Genomic DNA, 15,762 nt, shown 5'->3' on the forward strand with positions numbered 1-15,762 from the left:
TTAGCAGTGATCTTATAAGGAGGATCTTTATTCCCAGTAGGTATTGTGTAATCGTTTCATATTTTTTCATCAGTGGTCTTGCAACGTATCTGTTTGTTCCCAACAATTATCCTATAACATGAGTGGTCCTATAACAGATCCACATGCTTTAAGCAAGGATCTTGTAACATATTTTCTTAAACTTTGACACTTTAGAGGGGTCTTTGTTACCCACATTGATCCTCAAAAAGGCCAATATTTTCTGAAAAGTTATACTGTAACAGAAGTCTCAAGCAGTAGTCTTTTAGCAGGTCAAGTTGTTCCTAGTAAGCATCCTGTAACATTTGTTCTTAGTAGTGATCCTATAACAAGTTTGTCCTCAGTATTGCGCCTATAAAAGGCACATTTGTCATCCACAGCCATCGCCAAAAACATGCTAATGTGTTCCGAACAGGTATCCTTAGCACTTCCATATGTGTTCATTATTGATCCTGTAATATGTCTCTGTGTTCCCAGCAGTGATACTGTTAAAGGGCTTTGTGTGTCCAGCAGTGAACATGTAAGAGTTGGACAGCAGTGATTCTGTAACAGTGTGCAGCCAGCAGTAATCTTGTAAGACCTACATGTGCTTCCAGCAGTCACCTTGTAATAACTGGTCCTATCCTCTCTCCTCAGTATGTACCGGCACAGACATGAAGCTGCTCGTTCCTTCCAGCCTCAAAGACCACCTCCAAGCACTACGCATGCTGTACACTGACTGCCAGGTCGTGCAAGGCAACCTAGAGCTGACGTACTTGCAAGAACACGATGACCTGTCCTTCCTCAAGGTGAGTCTAGAGGAAGGGAGAGCATATGACTGGGTGTACTGGACATGGGGGCGACCATATGAAAGAGTATAGGGGACCCAAGGGCCAACATGTGATAGGTAATGGGTGTGTAAGTTTGTGACTGAATGGAGGGGACAAGAAAGGGAACGTATGTGATAGGGGACATGGTAAAGAGGCGTGAGACAAGATAAAGCTGCAGAGGTATTTTGATGACTCCGTATTAAAATGCCAGCAACAAAGCTCGCTTCAAACCAGATGTGCAAGTGTACAAAAGCCTTTATTCATCCACACAAACTGGAAAAATGCAGAGTGAGAAAAATCACACAGTGGCATGTCCCATTGATCCTCCAACTTTTTACCTACACCCATAGGCTTTACTAAAGTGTCACACAACTTATATTCAATCATTATGTGACATAATTTATAGTCCACCAATAGAAACCTTTACAAGAATTCAAAAGTACCTATTTTGTATCACGTAAACATAAGGTTCACGCTAATAGCCACACATTCCACAAAGCTTCATACACACCTAATATCCATATAGCAGAGTTGTAACGACACAATAGCATTTGTCCATGGGAAAAAGTCATAAGATACAACCATGTTATACCAAACTTTGAAAAGCACCGCCAACAAATTTGGATCTCCACCATATATGGTTGATAAAGTCTATAAACAAGAGTGTTTCAAATGAAAGACGCTGTATCCGTGATTACAAAAAAGTTCAAAATTCCTTTAATGATCCATTTGAGGTACCAGCCAACGCGTTTCGTTCCGTCAAGCGGAACTTCTTCAGGGCGCAATAAGTGTCATCAGCCGTGCATATATTCCAAATCAAAGTGTCGAAATGGGATACGAGTCTGTTCCCTCAATGTGGTAAAAATTTGTTGGCGGTGCTTTTCAAAGTTTGGTATAACATTGATTTTTCCCAAGGACTTGGGATATACTCTCAGGGCAGGGAGTATTTGAAAATTGCACGCAATTCGAAAGAATAAGTATATATAAATATTGGTGACATTTGGGTTGGTGCTTTGAGTGTGTAAAAGTGGTCCACTGTCCATATCGTTTTGTATAAAATAAGATACAACCATATCTGTACAAATGCATAAATATTTCTTCTCAGTGCAAGTACATATACATTTTGACTTGTATAACTAGGATACTTTTATACACAATACAAAAATAAATTGCCATATATTTATATAATGCAAAGCATCCCTCATTTATATTATGCATATTTCAATTCCCATTTAGAATTTTTCTGCCTAAAACCAGTAAGCCAAAGTAAAAAAAAAAAACATACATAACAGAATAAAGGAAGTGTACATTATTCAATAATAACGTCTATATTTAATGCATTTAAAGACATTAAAACATACTATATTCAATTGCAAAAAAATAGACTTTTTTATTTACATATTGTACACAAAGTCAGAAATTTAAGCTGACCGCGATTGAGTGAGGTGGGGATACCGGCACTGAAAAAATGACCTAAAATCCTGGTTGCAAGGCATTGCGTGGATTCGCGTCGAATGTGCGTTGTGCAGCAGAGGCAATGCGTCAGTTCTGAGATGCATTGAGGCTCCAGTGCAAGGTTCTGATGTGTTAAGGATCCTGTCGACATTGCTTGCGATGTGTCGAGGATTTAAGGCGCAGCCGAGCTGATGCATCAGTCTCGATGAGTGGTGAAGCTGCGATGAGAGTTCGGTGGCAGCGTCAAGGCTGCCATTGACAAGGGATGCGAGGAGCTTGTGCCGCGAAGGCGATGCATTGGTTCCAAGATGCAGGATGCTGCAAAGATGCGAGTCTTTTGCGATGGGTCCAAACCATGCAATAGCGACAATGCATCAGTTCTGCTCAGTGATGCGCAGCTCAGCCGAAGAGATGCGTTGGTTATGCTCAAGATGCGTCGCTCAGCAGAGAAGATGCGTCAGTTCCACTGGCAAGCACCTTAGGCCCACTTCCTAGGGACCCGGACTGGGGTGGCACCTCCTTCTCTCACTGGCAGGAGGAGAGCAGGCCAGCAAGTCAGCGCAGCAAAGCAGGTTATCAGCAGAGCAGCAGTTCAGCAGAGTGGCTGTCTTTCGGTAGCACAACAGTCCTTCTTCATGGCAGAGTATCCACAGGGCCAGAAGTATCCTGAAATAGTGGTGTCTCAGGTCCATTTATACCCAGTAGTGCCTTTGAAGTGGAGGAGACTTCAAAGACAGGTCTTTGAAGTGAACAAAGCCCCCACCCTTCCTGCCCTGGCTCCAGACTCACTGCAGGGGGGTATGCAGCCGTTTGTGCAGGGACAGAACACAGCCTATTTGGATGAAAGTGAGGCTGGGTTCAGCTTCTCCCTCCCATCCTGCCAGGATGGCCCGTCAAGTCACACCCCAAATGTGATCAGAGACAGGCAGCAGGCACCAAATTACTAAAGTAAGAAAATACCAACTTTCTAAAAGTGACATTCTCAGAATTGCAATTTCAAATCTGACTTCACCCTAAGTTTGGATTTTAAATTGATATTCCAGAGACACCAAACATGAATCATTTATATCTTCCATTTTGGAAATTAAATATAGGCATTGTAGTAGTGAAAAACGACTTTCAGAATTTTCCACTACCAGGACATATAAAACATAAAAGTAAATGTCCTGCCTGTTAAATACAGTGCACCCTGCCCTGTGGGTTGTTTAGGGCCTACATTAGGGGTGGCTTATATGTATGAAAAGGGGAGGTTTGAGCCTGGCAAAAGGACTATTTTGCCAGGTGTAAACTGCACCCACTGGCTCTGCAATGTCAGGCCTAAGACATGGTTAAAGGGCTGCTTAAGTGGGTGGCACAATCAGTGCTGCAGACCCACTAGTAGCATTTAATTTACTGTACTCCCTGGGTACAGGAAGTACCAATTTACTAGGGATCTATAAGTAAATTAAATATGCCAACTAATATTACTATGTTTAGGGTAGAGAGCACAAGCACTTTAGCACTTGATAGCAGTGGTAATGTGCACAGAGTCCTAATACCAGCAAAAACGAGGTCAGAAAAGTGGAGGAGGAAGACAGAAAGTTGGGGGAAAGACCACCTTTTAAGGCTGTCAGGTCTAACATAATACAATGCCTCATTATGTGGCAGGTATATATGTATATCTCCGATACCACAAACACAGTAGTCAATAGATTATAAGCACTATACTTGGAACCCCTATTTAAATGAGTGCCATCCTGAAAAGTGCTCAACTATGACAACCCCTCTTCCAAATTTAGACCATTAGGCCTCATAGTCGCCAGCTTGATTTTAATCTTTGACTCCAGTAATAATTCTCTAGTGTCTTGGTTTCCATCTCTCATATTTTTTCTTTGATTACAAATACCAATAAATTCAAGTAGCGAGTGGCCACTTGAGTGCCATTCATTGTAATGTAATGATGTAGGATACATTCACTTCTAATAATAACACTTTGTTCCAAGAGTAGGATTTCCAGTTGACGTTCAGTGCTCCCTATGTACAGTAAGTAATAAGGGCATTGTGATACATAGATTAAATACTATCTGTAAAACTCTTGCAGTTAAAAAATTATATAGTATGAAATGTTTTTCCATTTGTACCATTCATCTTCGTACCTTTAAATAAGGCAAAATGACATGCATTGCATTTACCAAAACAGGCAAATCCTATCTCTGGTCATGAAGTTCTGTTTAGCTAAGATGTTTTATACATGCTGCCTGCTAGTCATTTTATACTTTAAGCTTCTGATAGCTACTTCTTACCAAAGATTCCTCATCTTAGGATGTCCACTAGGCACCAGACTGGGACAAGAGATTTTTTCATATCAGTGCTCTCGCTAGTTGGCGTCCTCAACTCTGCATATAAGTGTCACCCGTGGTCATTGACAGCAGGTCCTTTCTTTCCGCAACTTCTAATGCAGATCTGGGGCTCTTCTCCCATTTTTAGTGTTTTTCTGACATCTTCTAGACCCTCTTACAGTATGCTAGGGAACAATTTCCCTAACAAAAACAATAGTTTCAAGCCATGCTGCAGATGACAGACCCTCAGAGCTGGATGGTCCTCAGCATCGAAACCGCTTTGAGACATATTGACAAATTAAAAAGTGAAATTGCAGAATTGGAAAAACAGATGTTAGAGGATCCAGTAGCAACAGACGCTTGTGATTTTCTCAAAAAATTAGAGACGACAATAGCTGATTGCCCAAGAAATAACATTCTAATAAAGACAGAAAAGCTCCAAAAAGATATTAAAAATTATAATAGTGAACATACGTATTCCTTTCTCAAGAAAGATTTTTTCCAACAGAATCCCAACCAGTCTAACTGGGTTCCTAAACACACCACTTTCTCTGACACAGCATCTTCAAGCTCCGACGAAAATAACAGTCGAGGTAATTCTTCTAACTATAGATTTGGAAGAGTACAGAATCTGTCTTTTTTAGCGAGAGGCCAACTACCACAGAGGGGTCGGGCTCGGAACACGAGGAGAGGTTGGTTCAGTAACCAGTACAATCCAGGGTTCCGCCAAACCAGGAACAGCTACTACGAATGGTAGAATTAACTATCGATGAAAATACATCTACAATGCTTAATCAGACTAATCCCACTATGTAAATAGTACCGATTTTTTACTTATCGACACATGAACTGAGCTCAAAGAAGATCAAGCTGTTAAGCCATGGTTTATCCTTTGTTCCAACCAATAGAAATGATTCATTTACCACCCAGATTGAAATGTATAAATTCTTTAGAACTTTAAGGATAAAATATTTCTTTAGTAAGACACCATTGACTACACAGAGTAACATCACGGGATTACGATGTTCTTCAACATTTTTTTCGGCAACTAATCTTATGGCGAAGGAACTGATCACCTTTGAGAATGTTGTTTTAACCGAAGTCGAAGAAATGTTCAAAGAAGGGAAATACATTAAATACAATTTCTCCAAGGACCAACATCTGACACTGAAAGCCCTGGCCAGTCGGAATGATATAATTGTTAAACAGGCTGACAAGGGTGGGAGTATCATCATACAGGATAAGACGGACAATGATATAGAAGTGCTAAGATAATTGAACAACCCATTACACTATGTAAGATTGCTTAGAGATTCTACAGATAAAATCAGGAAGGAAATTCTAAATTTGACAGCTGAAGGCCGTGAAGGTTTGTGGCTTAGCCGGAAGGAATTTGAATACCTGAATGTTGGACCTGCGATGGGCAAGCCCAGCACAAAGGGGGTAGCTTGGCTCAAGTGACAAGGCAAGTGAAGGCTGTAGTGTTAAGCCGTCTCTGACCCAATAATAACTCCTTGTTCATCCACACCAAAAAGAAGGACACCACACCACTGCTGTAGAAAAATACGATTCCTTTATATAAAAGTTCTTTGTTGTAAATAGGGTTGACTGGGAAAGCACATATACATTTCTTTTGGTCATACAGTTCTGGTAATAAATAGTATTAATAAATAGAATAACTTCAGGGATGAGTATCACAATAAATATCAGAATAAATATCAGGATAAATATCAGAATAAATATCAGAATAAATATTGGTTCATTTAAATAAACAGCCACATGTTTCTTCTGGTATCGCTGCCACCAATTAAATACTTTAGAATCATTACAATACGCTTCAAATGGGAAAGATAACTCTTACAGTTTATGCTGTTTTCAATGACCGGGTATACGGCTTCTCTGAGCACCAAATAAGGTTTGGGACTCTTTAATAATCACTCAGGGCGTATGCGCATATATCTAAAAGGCAAGGAAACACAGTAAATACATCATTTGCACTCGGCGGTCACCGGGATAGGATCTCTGCTTTGCCGGTGAAGTCTATGCGCGCCTACGGGCTTTAGCACCACTTGAGCACAGGCGACACCAGTTCAAAGTCTTTAGACTGACGAACGGGCTGCCGGAGAGGTCACACAACCTTCGCGCACAGTCAAATGAATGCCGGTTCACAGTTCCTTCACAACGCTGCATTCACTATGAAGAAACGGGCCCACCTCACATCGGCTGCAATCAAAATACGATTCAGTCGGGCACAGCACTTCTCTCGTTAGCGACGGGGCTCTCAGGGGCTCCACGGACCTCCCTCCGACTTCCGCATACAGGGTGGTTCCCGCCCACAGCTACAGCTCCCGGGTCACTGGGGAGTGGCAGAGACGCTAGTCCCGCCCAACGAAGGCCGGCCTTTCCCCGCCCCGGCGCACCACCTCACCTGCAATCTACGCAGGAAGCGCTCTACGCTGGTGGGGCTCGGAGACGTCCGAGCTCCCCTCTAGAGGCACCTGTCGCGAAGGGGGCACAGCTGACGATCGCGGTCGCGGCGAACTTGCTCTCGCCTCGCAACTCGATAAATCGATCACAGTTCACCACCGGGGGGGTGGCGGGGAGGCACACGAATCTGGCCACAGTCTTTGGGGGCAATGAGGTACTCGCTGGGCAGGCGCTGTAGGCGCTAGATCACTTCTCACGTAGCTGACTGGAACGCCAGTCAGATACAACGCCAGCAACCCTTTGCTGCTCTACTGCCTGCGTTACCAGCCACCTCAGGGGTCAACAGGGCAGGTGTCAATCTGGTGTCAAGTCTGGAATCTCTTAATCTCCTCTTCTCTAGTCTGAACAATCTTCATCTACATCTCAAATCTAAAATGGCCGCCAGGGACTGGGCCTTATATAGCCAGTGCCCTGGGGTACTGGCACGAGCCAGAAGGTTCTAGAACCTTCTCTGGCTGTGACAATGACAAGGCACTCTTGAGGGGTATTTAGGACACTCACAGCCACCGTACTGGGGTTCTAGAGCAGCCATTTTGTGTACCTGAGGAAAACAAAGGAATTCCTGTCAGAAATGCGCGCCAAACAAAGGGCGCCAAAACCTCAAAAGGCCAGGGTTCATGAAGGCTCCAATGGGAGTCACTTCACATGAGGAAAAAGGGTGTCCACCATTTTAGGTTCATTTATACAGGTTGACAACCCCAGTTTGTAATGCCACAGGTTTGGGCCAGGCACCTTGTAAATAGGTGCCACAAACCTTGTGAGCAACTGGGCGTCAAGGAACATCTAACCCCATGAGACAACACATAAAAAGTCCTGGTAGACAAATAAAAAGCGACAAATTTTGGGAGGTACAGGGGAACAAAAGAAATCATAGTGGTGAGGGGACTCTCAGAAGCAGACGGGTCTAACACTGAACAAAAAAGATTTCTCCATCCCAGCATTTTACACGCTACCGAAAATCCATAAGGATAGTCTACATCCCCCCGGCAGGCCTATTGTCGCTGGTTGTAAATCTATCGTACAACCATTAGCTGAGTACGCAGATTTTTTCATTAAACCCTTTGTTCCCCTCACACGATCCTACAATAGGGACAGTACAGATGTGATAACACAATTGGAAGGCCATCCATATGATACACATACAGATATCCTTGTGACAATGGATATAGAGAGCTTGTATACAAAACATATCCCAGACACAAGCTCTCAAAGTTATTAGAGATATTTTGGATGAAAGACCGAGTCACCACCAGGTCCCCACTGACTTTATTGTAGAGTGTGCCAAAATTGCTTTAGAACAACATTATTTTATGTTCAATGGAGAGTTCTTTGGCAAAGTAAAAGGGGTAGCTATGGGGGCAATTCTTGCACCTGACATAGCAAATTTGTTTGTTGTGTCCTTCGAGGATAAAGTGATTTATAACAATAATCCCTTTCTTCCCCATATCAAGAAATACCTGAGATACATCGACGATGTATGCTTAATATGGGGAGGCACTTCAACTGAATTACACGATTTTCATGCCTGGCTTAATGAGCAAGACACCAATCTGCAATTCACGATTGAACACAATAAACTGTCAATCAGTTTTCTAGATTTAAAAATTTGGAATGATGAGGGTCGGCTATCAGTGAGCCTCTACACGAAACCAACATCGAGAAACACGCTCTTAAAATACACGAGCCATCATCCACGCAATTTACGCGACAATCTCCCTTTTGGGCAATTTTTGCGGATTAAACGCAATTGTACCAGAAGGGAAGATTATTTTAAGGAGGCCAAGGTCTTACAATCGAAATTGATGATGAGAAACTACCCCTACAGACTGGTGAAACGCTCGATGAAACAGGCTTGGTATTATGACCGACAGGCCTTGTTAGAAGCCAAAAATCATCAGACAAATGAACATGATTGTATCACTTGTGTCACAACCTTTGGAACTGAGTCAAACACAATAAAAAAAGATTGTGTTAGAAAAATGGCACCTTATACATAACATCGAACCACAATTGAAGCAATCGCTGTTTGCTTTCAAACGGGCCAGAAATTTAAGAGATCATTTAGTAAACGCATACAATGACCCTGCCCCTGTAACTTTGCAAAATTTGTTGGGATTGACGCCTGTAGTAGGGCATTATCCATGTGGACATTGTGCAGCTTGTGCAAACACAGTGGTAGTAAAATCTTGTACCTTGAACGGAAAAGAATGGACTATACGACACCACTCTAATTGCTTGACCAAAAATGTTATTTATTGTATACAATGCCCTTGTTCTCTGTTTTATATTGGAAAAACAACACAAGAGGTGAAGTAACGCATTATGCAGCATCAATCGTGCATTCGGTGTAAAATCACTACTGCACCATTGGTCGAGGATTATTTACATAACTCACATACTCCTGCAGATATGAAATGGTTTGTGTGGGAGATTGTTAAGAGTTCAGAGAGACAACAGAGTGTTGATCGTCTGTGCACACTCGAGGAGAACAGATGGATATGGTCAGCCAAAACTGTGGAAAAGGGACTGAATTTGTTTGTCGAGTGGCACACATTGGCAACTCTGTTGTACTTTAGGTGTCTATGTTGGTTCTGAATTTAGTGGTTGTGACCGGTTACTACCTTTACATAGACATACTGTATGACTGAGATGGTCTTTAGATGTACCACCCAGTGATTCCAGTTGTCTATACAGTCTTTGAATTTGATGCTGGTGATGTTATTCGCCTTAGACTTAGGCGGATTTTATTAAATACATGACTTTCAAAAAGGAATCCGTTAGTGACTGTTTTTTATGGGGATTTACAGCCTTTGATTATTCTAGGCGTTACCGTTCTTGGTATGGGTTTTAACCATTCTACATTTCCCCTACTTCTCAATAGAATCTAGAGTGAGTGGGAGTTAGGAGAATTTTGACAATTTACTTGATTATTATGATTTGGATGGCTTTTAAAGTACTTGTGTTTGTGAACACTTTAAATATCACTTTGGGACCATTATGGTATTGACACTCTTGATACCGCTTTTGATTGTTATCGAGAGTGTTTTGGTAATCCTCATGAGTATTGTCTTCCAAAGTTTAAGTGTTACTGAATAGTAGAAATATCTCTTTGGATTTATTACATTATTAACACTCCGAATACCGCTAATGGAGGTTGTTCGGTCCGATTGAGATGGACCTTTCTCGCTATATTTTTTTTGCTATAGGACTTGCTGTACGAATATTCATGTTCTAGTTTGTTTGATACACACCCCAGATGGCAGACAATTTCACATTTGTTCGAATACAGAGGTGAGATTCTAGGTGACAAATAGGTTGGATTTATTTATTTTTACCTTTTAGAACACATTATATTTGTGCTTGTTCATTTATTCTTCTTCTTATTATTTTTTTGTTTGATTCTTGTTGTCGTTTTTAAGTGTAGTTATATGAAACAGACGTTCTATGCACTTCCAACATGACCGACATGCTTCCACGCTTGTGCGTGACACGTAGTAAGGGTTAAAGGTTAACGGAGACAGAGCTCTGTGCACATGAACTGTTAGTCGGGCGTACAGCGGATTAAATCAGGTTCTCGAGTAAGTAAATCAGCGTCTTATAATCTCTAACACGCGTGTCTTTTAATTATGAATGTTGTGTTTGGGTACTAAGTGGATTGGTTAATTGCAGTCCAACTTTTAGTGCCAATATAAGCAACACTCTCCATCCCTCCAACAGCAAGACTTCAGAGAAATAATCAGACACAACACATCTCTAGTGGAGAAAATTGCTGCAGGTTTATTAGCATAACAAATATGCCAACATAATATGGTGGGTTATCGTACGGGCGATCCCAGGGCAGACAGCCCCTCGCCACCTGCCCACCTGATGAGCCAATCTGCCCGGTGGCCCTCGCCAACCAGTGTTGGTCGTTTTGGGGGAGGGTCTAGGCCCTCCCACCAGCGGACCACCAGTCCACCCCTTACTCGCGCTCCTCCCAGCTTAGGGGGGCAGAGAGTTGCAGGCAACCCCCGGTTGCTCAGGTCCACAACCGCCCGAAGGACTGACGGGGCGCCGTCACTCCTCCAGGGTCCAACAGGAGGACCTCCCTGTGGATTTTGGCTTTCGTACCCTTACTGTGCTCCTGCAGAGGGTACCCTTACTGTACCTTACAGCCTCTGGATCGCCCTGTAACTCCGCCACAGCACTGGGTGTGGCCACCGTCACCCCAGGGCCCCCCATCCACTATAGACCTAGTTACCTACAGCCTGTTCATTCAAAGACCTCCCTCAGATCAAGCAAGGACATGGCCTTTCCTCCTCTGGACAGCTGTGCCGACCAGCAACCCAAAAGCCCCTATAGTTCTGCCGCTCTACAGGCCTGTCAACTGTATTAGTAATGTCCCTGATCCTCTCAACTATGACTGCAAACTGTGCTCTGGAGTTGTCCCTATCAGTGCTCCCTCCTCTCCATTTCAGCACTATCAAGGCCAATCGCACCTTCCTGGGAATGGCTCACTCGCGCCCCCTGCTCACAGAAAGACATATTGATGTGTAGCCCATAACCTTGCATTTATTCCCGATAGTATATCATGGTTCTGCTGAAACGTAGCTTGCTTGACTGCAGAGTGCACATTGCACCTTCACGGATATGATTTTTCCTACTCTGTTTCCGGTCGCCAAGCTGATGACCTTGCCAGCCCCAACCCTGGGCGAACTAAATGAAGATATACTGCTACCCATGTGCGCAGCTGCTGGTGCGAATGATGGTCCCATACAGAACCGGTAAACTAGATGCTGTACTATATCATTTACTCATGGTGCAGCACCAATTGGCCCATCACATCAACTTGACAAACCCAGGAGCAAGCCTGAGCTGGCTACCCCAGGTCCATGCTGCACACGCCTTACCCTAAGGAGCTCTGCCCAACGGAGCATTCGTCCCAACAGAACTGACCCATCTGTAACCAACTCGCAGTGTGTCAAAAGAAGCGAACCAGGCCCCCTTAAGGCTTAAAGGATGCCCTGGGCCGAAGGCAATTGTCCACCATGATCTTGACTTACTGAGTGAACAACATTATTAAACCACCTAGCTAAATATATCACAGGAGAACTCCTGCTGAAATTTTTTTGGCGGGCCCTAGCTGCGCTTACGGAAGTCCGGACTTGACATTACCGTTGCCCCTGACCACCTGGACAGGCCCTCTCACCTGCTGTGTGCAAACCCTATAGTGTGTCACAAGTACTGATCTTCAGATAACTTCTGGAAAAGACCCCTGGGCACCCCCCAATGAGTACCATACACGTCTTCTGCCCATCTACCCTTATGGTTACCCCTCCTGTCACCTATGAGCTGAGGCCAGTAGTTGCATAAGGTAATTGAGCACAACTGGGGCTGATGTGTAAAGATGTCATGGTAATTGCACAACCGCTACACTTAACACTGCTTCTACTCTCCCCTACAAGAAGTGAGAACTGGGTTGTCACCTTGCCCCCCAAGAGCACTTAACCAGGAACAGCATTCAGGCTCCGAGCCCGGAGCACGGCCTGGCCATTCCTGCTTCCATTCTCACCTGTCCTTCTCAGAGTGGTGCCTGTGTACTTGATCCGATTGTCCTGAAATTAGAAAAAAGGTTACACTCCAATCCTAGACGTGTTGACCCAGAACCCCACACACTGGCCCAGTGTGTTCTTCTCCTGTACCTGCTCTGAGCCCTGGCAGGCCAGCCTGCTAGGAGTGGTTTGACCATTATAGAACGAAACCCGTGTGTTTCTGAAAGAGCGAACAGATCCATGAAAACAGCCCATAACCAGCATTGACAGGTAAGCCTATTGCTAACTCGATCGCCAGGATCAGAGCCCCTTACTTGAGCACCAGTTGCTGTACAGAGAACCCATTCCATTATTGCACATGGGATGCATGATATGCCCAGACTCACTAGTTGTTTAAAAGAAAACACATTTCAATCATGGCACAGGGGATGCATGATTTGCCCACACTCTGCCATTGCTTACCGAGAGAATACACCAATTATTGCCCAGTAAATCAACAAATTGCCCAGACTCATCAGTTGTTTTACAAGAGAAAACATCCAATTATTGCACAGGATATACCTGCTATGCTCAGACTCACCAGTTGACTACCAATGTATTACTCCCATGGGGTGTAACCTGCGCATGCCCCCCAGGTGAAGCGCAAGGAGAACGTAAAGTTTGCGCCCCCCCGTGGCATAAAAGCAGCTTCAAAATTTACCACATTAGGTTACCATGACGGCAATGGCAGCATTCGAACCCCTGTCTTGTGAGAGCCTTCACCACCGTAGGCACAAGACTTACCGCTCCTTGTTACAGTTACATTTGCTAATGGGTTGGAACCTGTGCTCTCTCGTGCGAGGCGCACGAAGAAAGAAACGTTTGCAAGCCCCCCCCCATGCAACGGCCGGCAGGGAAGAGAGCAATAGCGCGGTCTCCATCAGAGTGCCCCACAACAGGGACAGTAATGACACCTGGGGAGAACCTGGTTGTCCCAGACCCTAGCACACTGACCCCAGTGTGCTATGACCCTTATACCTGTTGATACTTCGGGTGGCCCCCCATGTGAATAGGGCAGTTCTCCATCGCGGTTCCTGCATTTGAGACATAAAACATCCATTAGAAACCCTGCCCCCCCCATATACCAATATGGATTCTCTGCAATGGGACAGGGGCCATCAATGCCCCCACGCTACCAAGGCCAAGCCTGTTTGTCAGTTACGAGAACTAGGTTGTTCACATTACATTCTCGTAAGTAGTTGGGTGAGGTAAATACTAAGTCAATTATTCAAATGCTAAGTCTAATAATGACCGTTGCACTTTGGTGTGTGTGATTTAGATTCACTTCTTAACTCGTTCCCTTACTTTTCCTCCCAGAACCACCTCCTCCTCCCAGGCCTTCAAAACTGACCTCAAAGTTCTCCTCCATCAAAGACACTTCCAAATGTAATTCATGCCCTCTCTATTATCTGAAGGAAGACCTTTTATTATAGAAAATTCTATTCTGCTTGACTATGGAAGTGTCTTCCCAGTGTGTTCTTGTGGTATGAGAGTCTGCCATTTATTGCAGTATTATCCTTCTACCTGTGTTTGGTACTCTTTTGTAACATGCACACGCCACTTTTCTCTTGTAACACACTGTTTGCTACCTCTTACATTGTGTTTGCTTCCGGTACTTGCACAAGTGCCACCATTGCCTACGTAACGTTTGTTCTTGTGTTTGAGTGTCTGCCATGTATTGCAGTATTTTACCTCTACTTGTACTTTATACGCTTTTGTAACTTGCACACATGTCACTTTTTCCTCCTGTAATGCACCGTTTGCTACCTCTTGTATTGTTTGCTCACGTTTGTCACTATGCTTCATGTAACTTAGCGTTTGCTTTTGTAATGTGTTCACTTATAGTGCTCTCATGTATCAGTTCTGTTCCTATTGTGAAGAGCTCTGACACCTTTGGGTAAAGTCCGCGCTATATAAAGGCATAAATAAGAGTGAGTACATGATTGTCAACTGCAGCGGGATGCGGAGCGTCAATACAAGACTCGAACCCGGTTCCCCCGCATCAAAGTCGACCGCTTTCGCAGTAAGGCCACATCATCTCCGCTCTATGCACACCGAGAACTAATCAAATCAAACCCCTTTTTAAATGGCGGCCAGTGACTAATCATCGTGCCTCAGAGGTCCCCGGAGCTCCTCTAAAATTAGAATGAAATTGGCCCGGTGACCATACCAACACATACACTGCCCTTAATGAAGTTGTTCACAACTGCTCAAACAAACTTTACTCAAAAGGCATCCCCTCAACAAGCAGGCTGCTAACCGTACGGCGCCGCAGCTGCTGTGAATCTAAGGCAGTGTTCCCAGGACGGGTAATCCCCCCTCGTCAAAGAGTCTGCCCCAGTAGCAAAAAGGGGGAGAGGGCCGCAGCGCTCGTCACTTTGCGTGTACTGCGTAGGGAGCCACGGGGATAATCGTTACCGATTATCATATGTGTGCCTAAAACACTGCCATGCCTTGTCCAGATAGCCTCCCGAACACTAGCTTGCGGCCTAGAAATATATTTAATGACTTGCCTCCCTTGCAAACAAGCACCACTGTAGCCGCTGGCACCGGCCCAGCCCAACTCCTGCCGCACAATCCAAAACCCGGGCCTCCGTGACTGCCGTATCCCCATACCTGGCAGCAACCACGCGGTCAGACCCACCGGCATGCCGCGAGAAACCATAGCAGGGGACGCAGTGAACACGCTATATGTAAAAGAAAATCGTGCACCTCGGGGAACTACAAGCGGGCCAAAACCTTATGTGTATGATAACGTGCCAACCGAGGGACCCTAGCGGGCTGTCGCTGTTGGCACGCTACGTGTGGACCCTGAACAGTTTAAATGATGTAATCTGCGTAATCGCAAAAAATGCATTCTCCTTTATCTAACGACAGTGCAATAGGGGAAAGGATCTCAGCATGTGCACACTAAGACTGCGCCCCCCCCATGTGTGACCTGCAAACGAACCACGCTGCCGCAAATTCGGAAGGAGGGGGGGGTGCCCAACGGAGGCAGTGACCACGACACCCAAAGAAGATGGAGAGAAGCTACAACACACAGCGAACAACGCCGTGCTATGCTTCCACCCCCCGACACTGCATGCATGTAAGTGGGGTCCTCCA

General features: G+C 44.5%; 1 protein-coding gene across 1 annotated transcript in view; it reads left to right on the forward strand.

Moving 5' to 3' along the window:
* Positions 1-15,762, forward strand: part of ERBB2 (erb-b2 receptor tyrosine kinase 2) — a 408,618-nt gene that overhangs the window by 204,980 nt on the left and 187,876 nt on the right. The window contains exon 2 of the mRNA XM_078645660.1: positions 655-806. Coding sequence (XP_078501786.1) covers positions 655-806 — 152 coding nt within the window. The remainder of the gene's footprint in view (positions 1-654; positions 807-15,762) is intronic.

This window comes from Lissotriton helveticus, chromosome 5_1 (assembly GCF_964261635.1).
Source record: "Lissotriton helveticus chromosome 5_1, aLisHel1.1, whole genome shotgun sequence".
Classification (NCBI taxonomy): domain Eukaryota; kingdom Metazoa; phylum Chordata; class Amphibia; order Caudata; family Salamandridae; genus Lissotriton; species Lissotriton helveticus.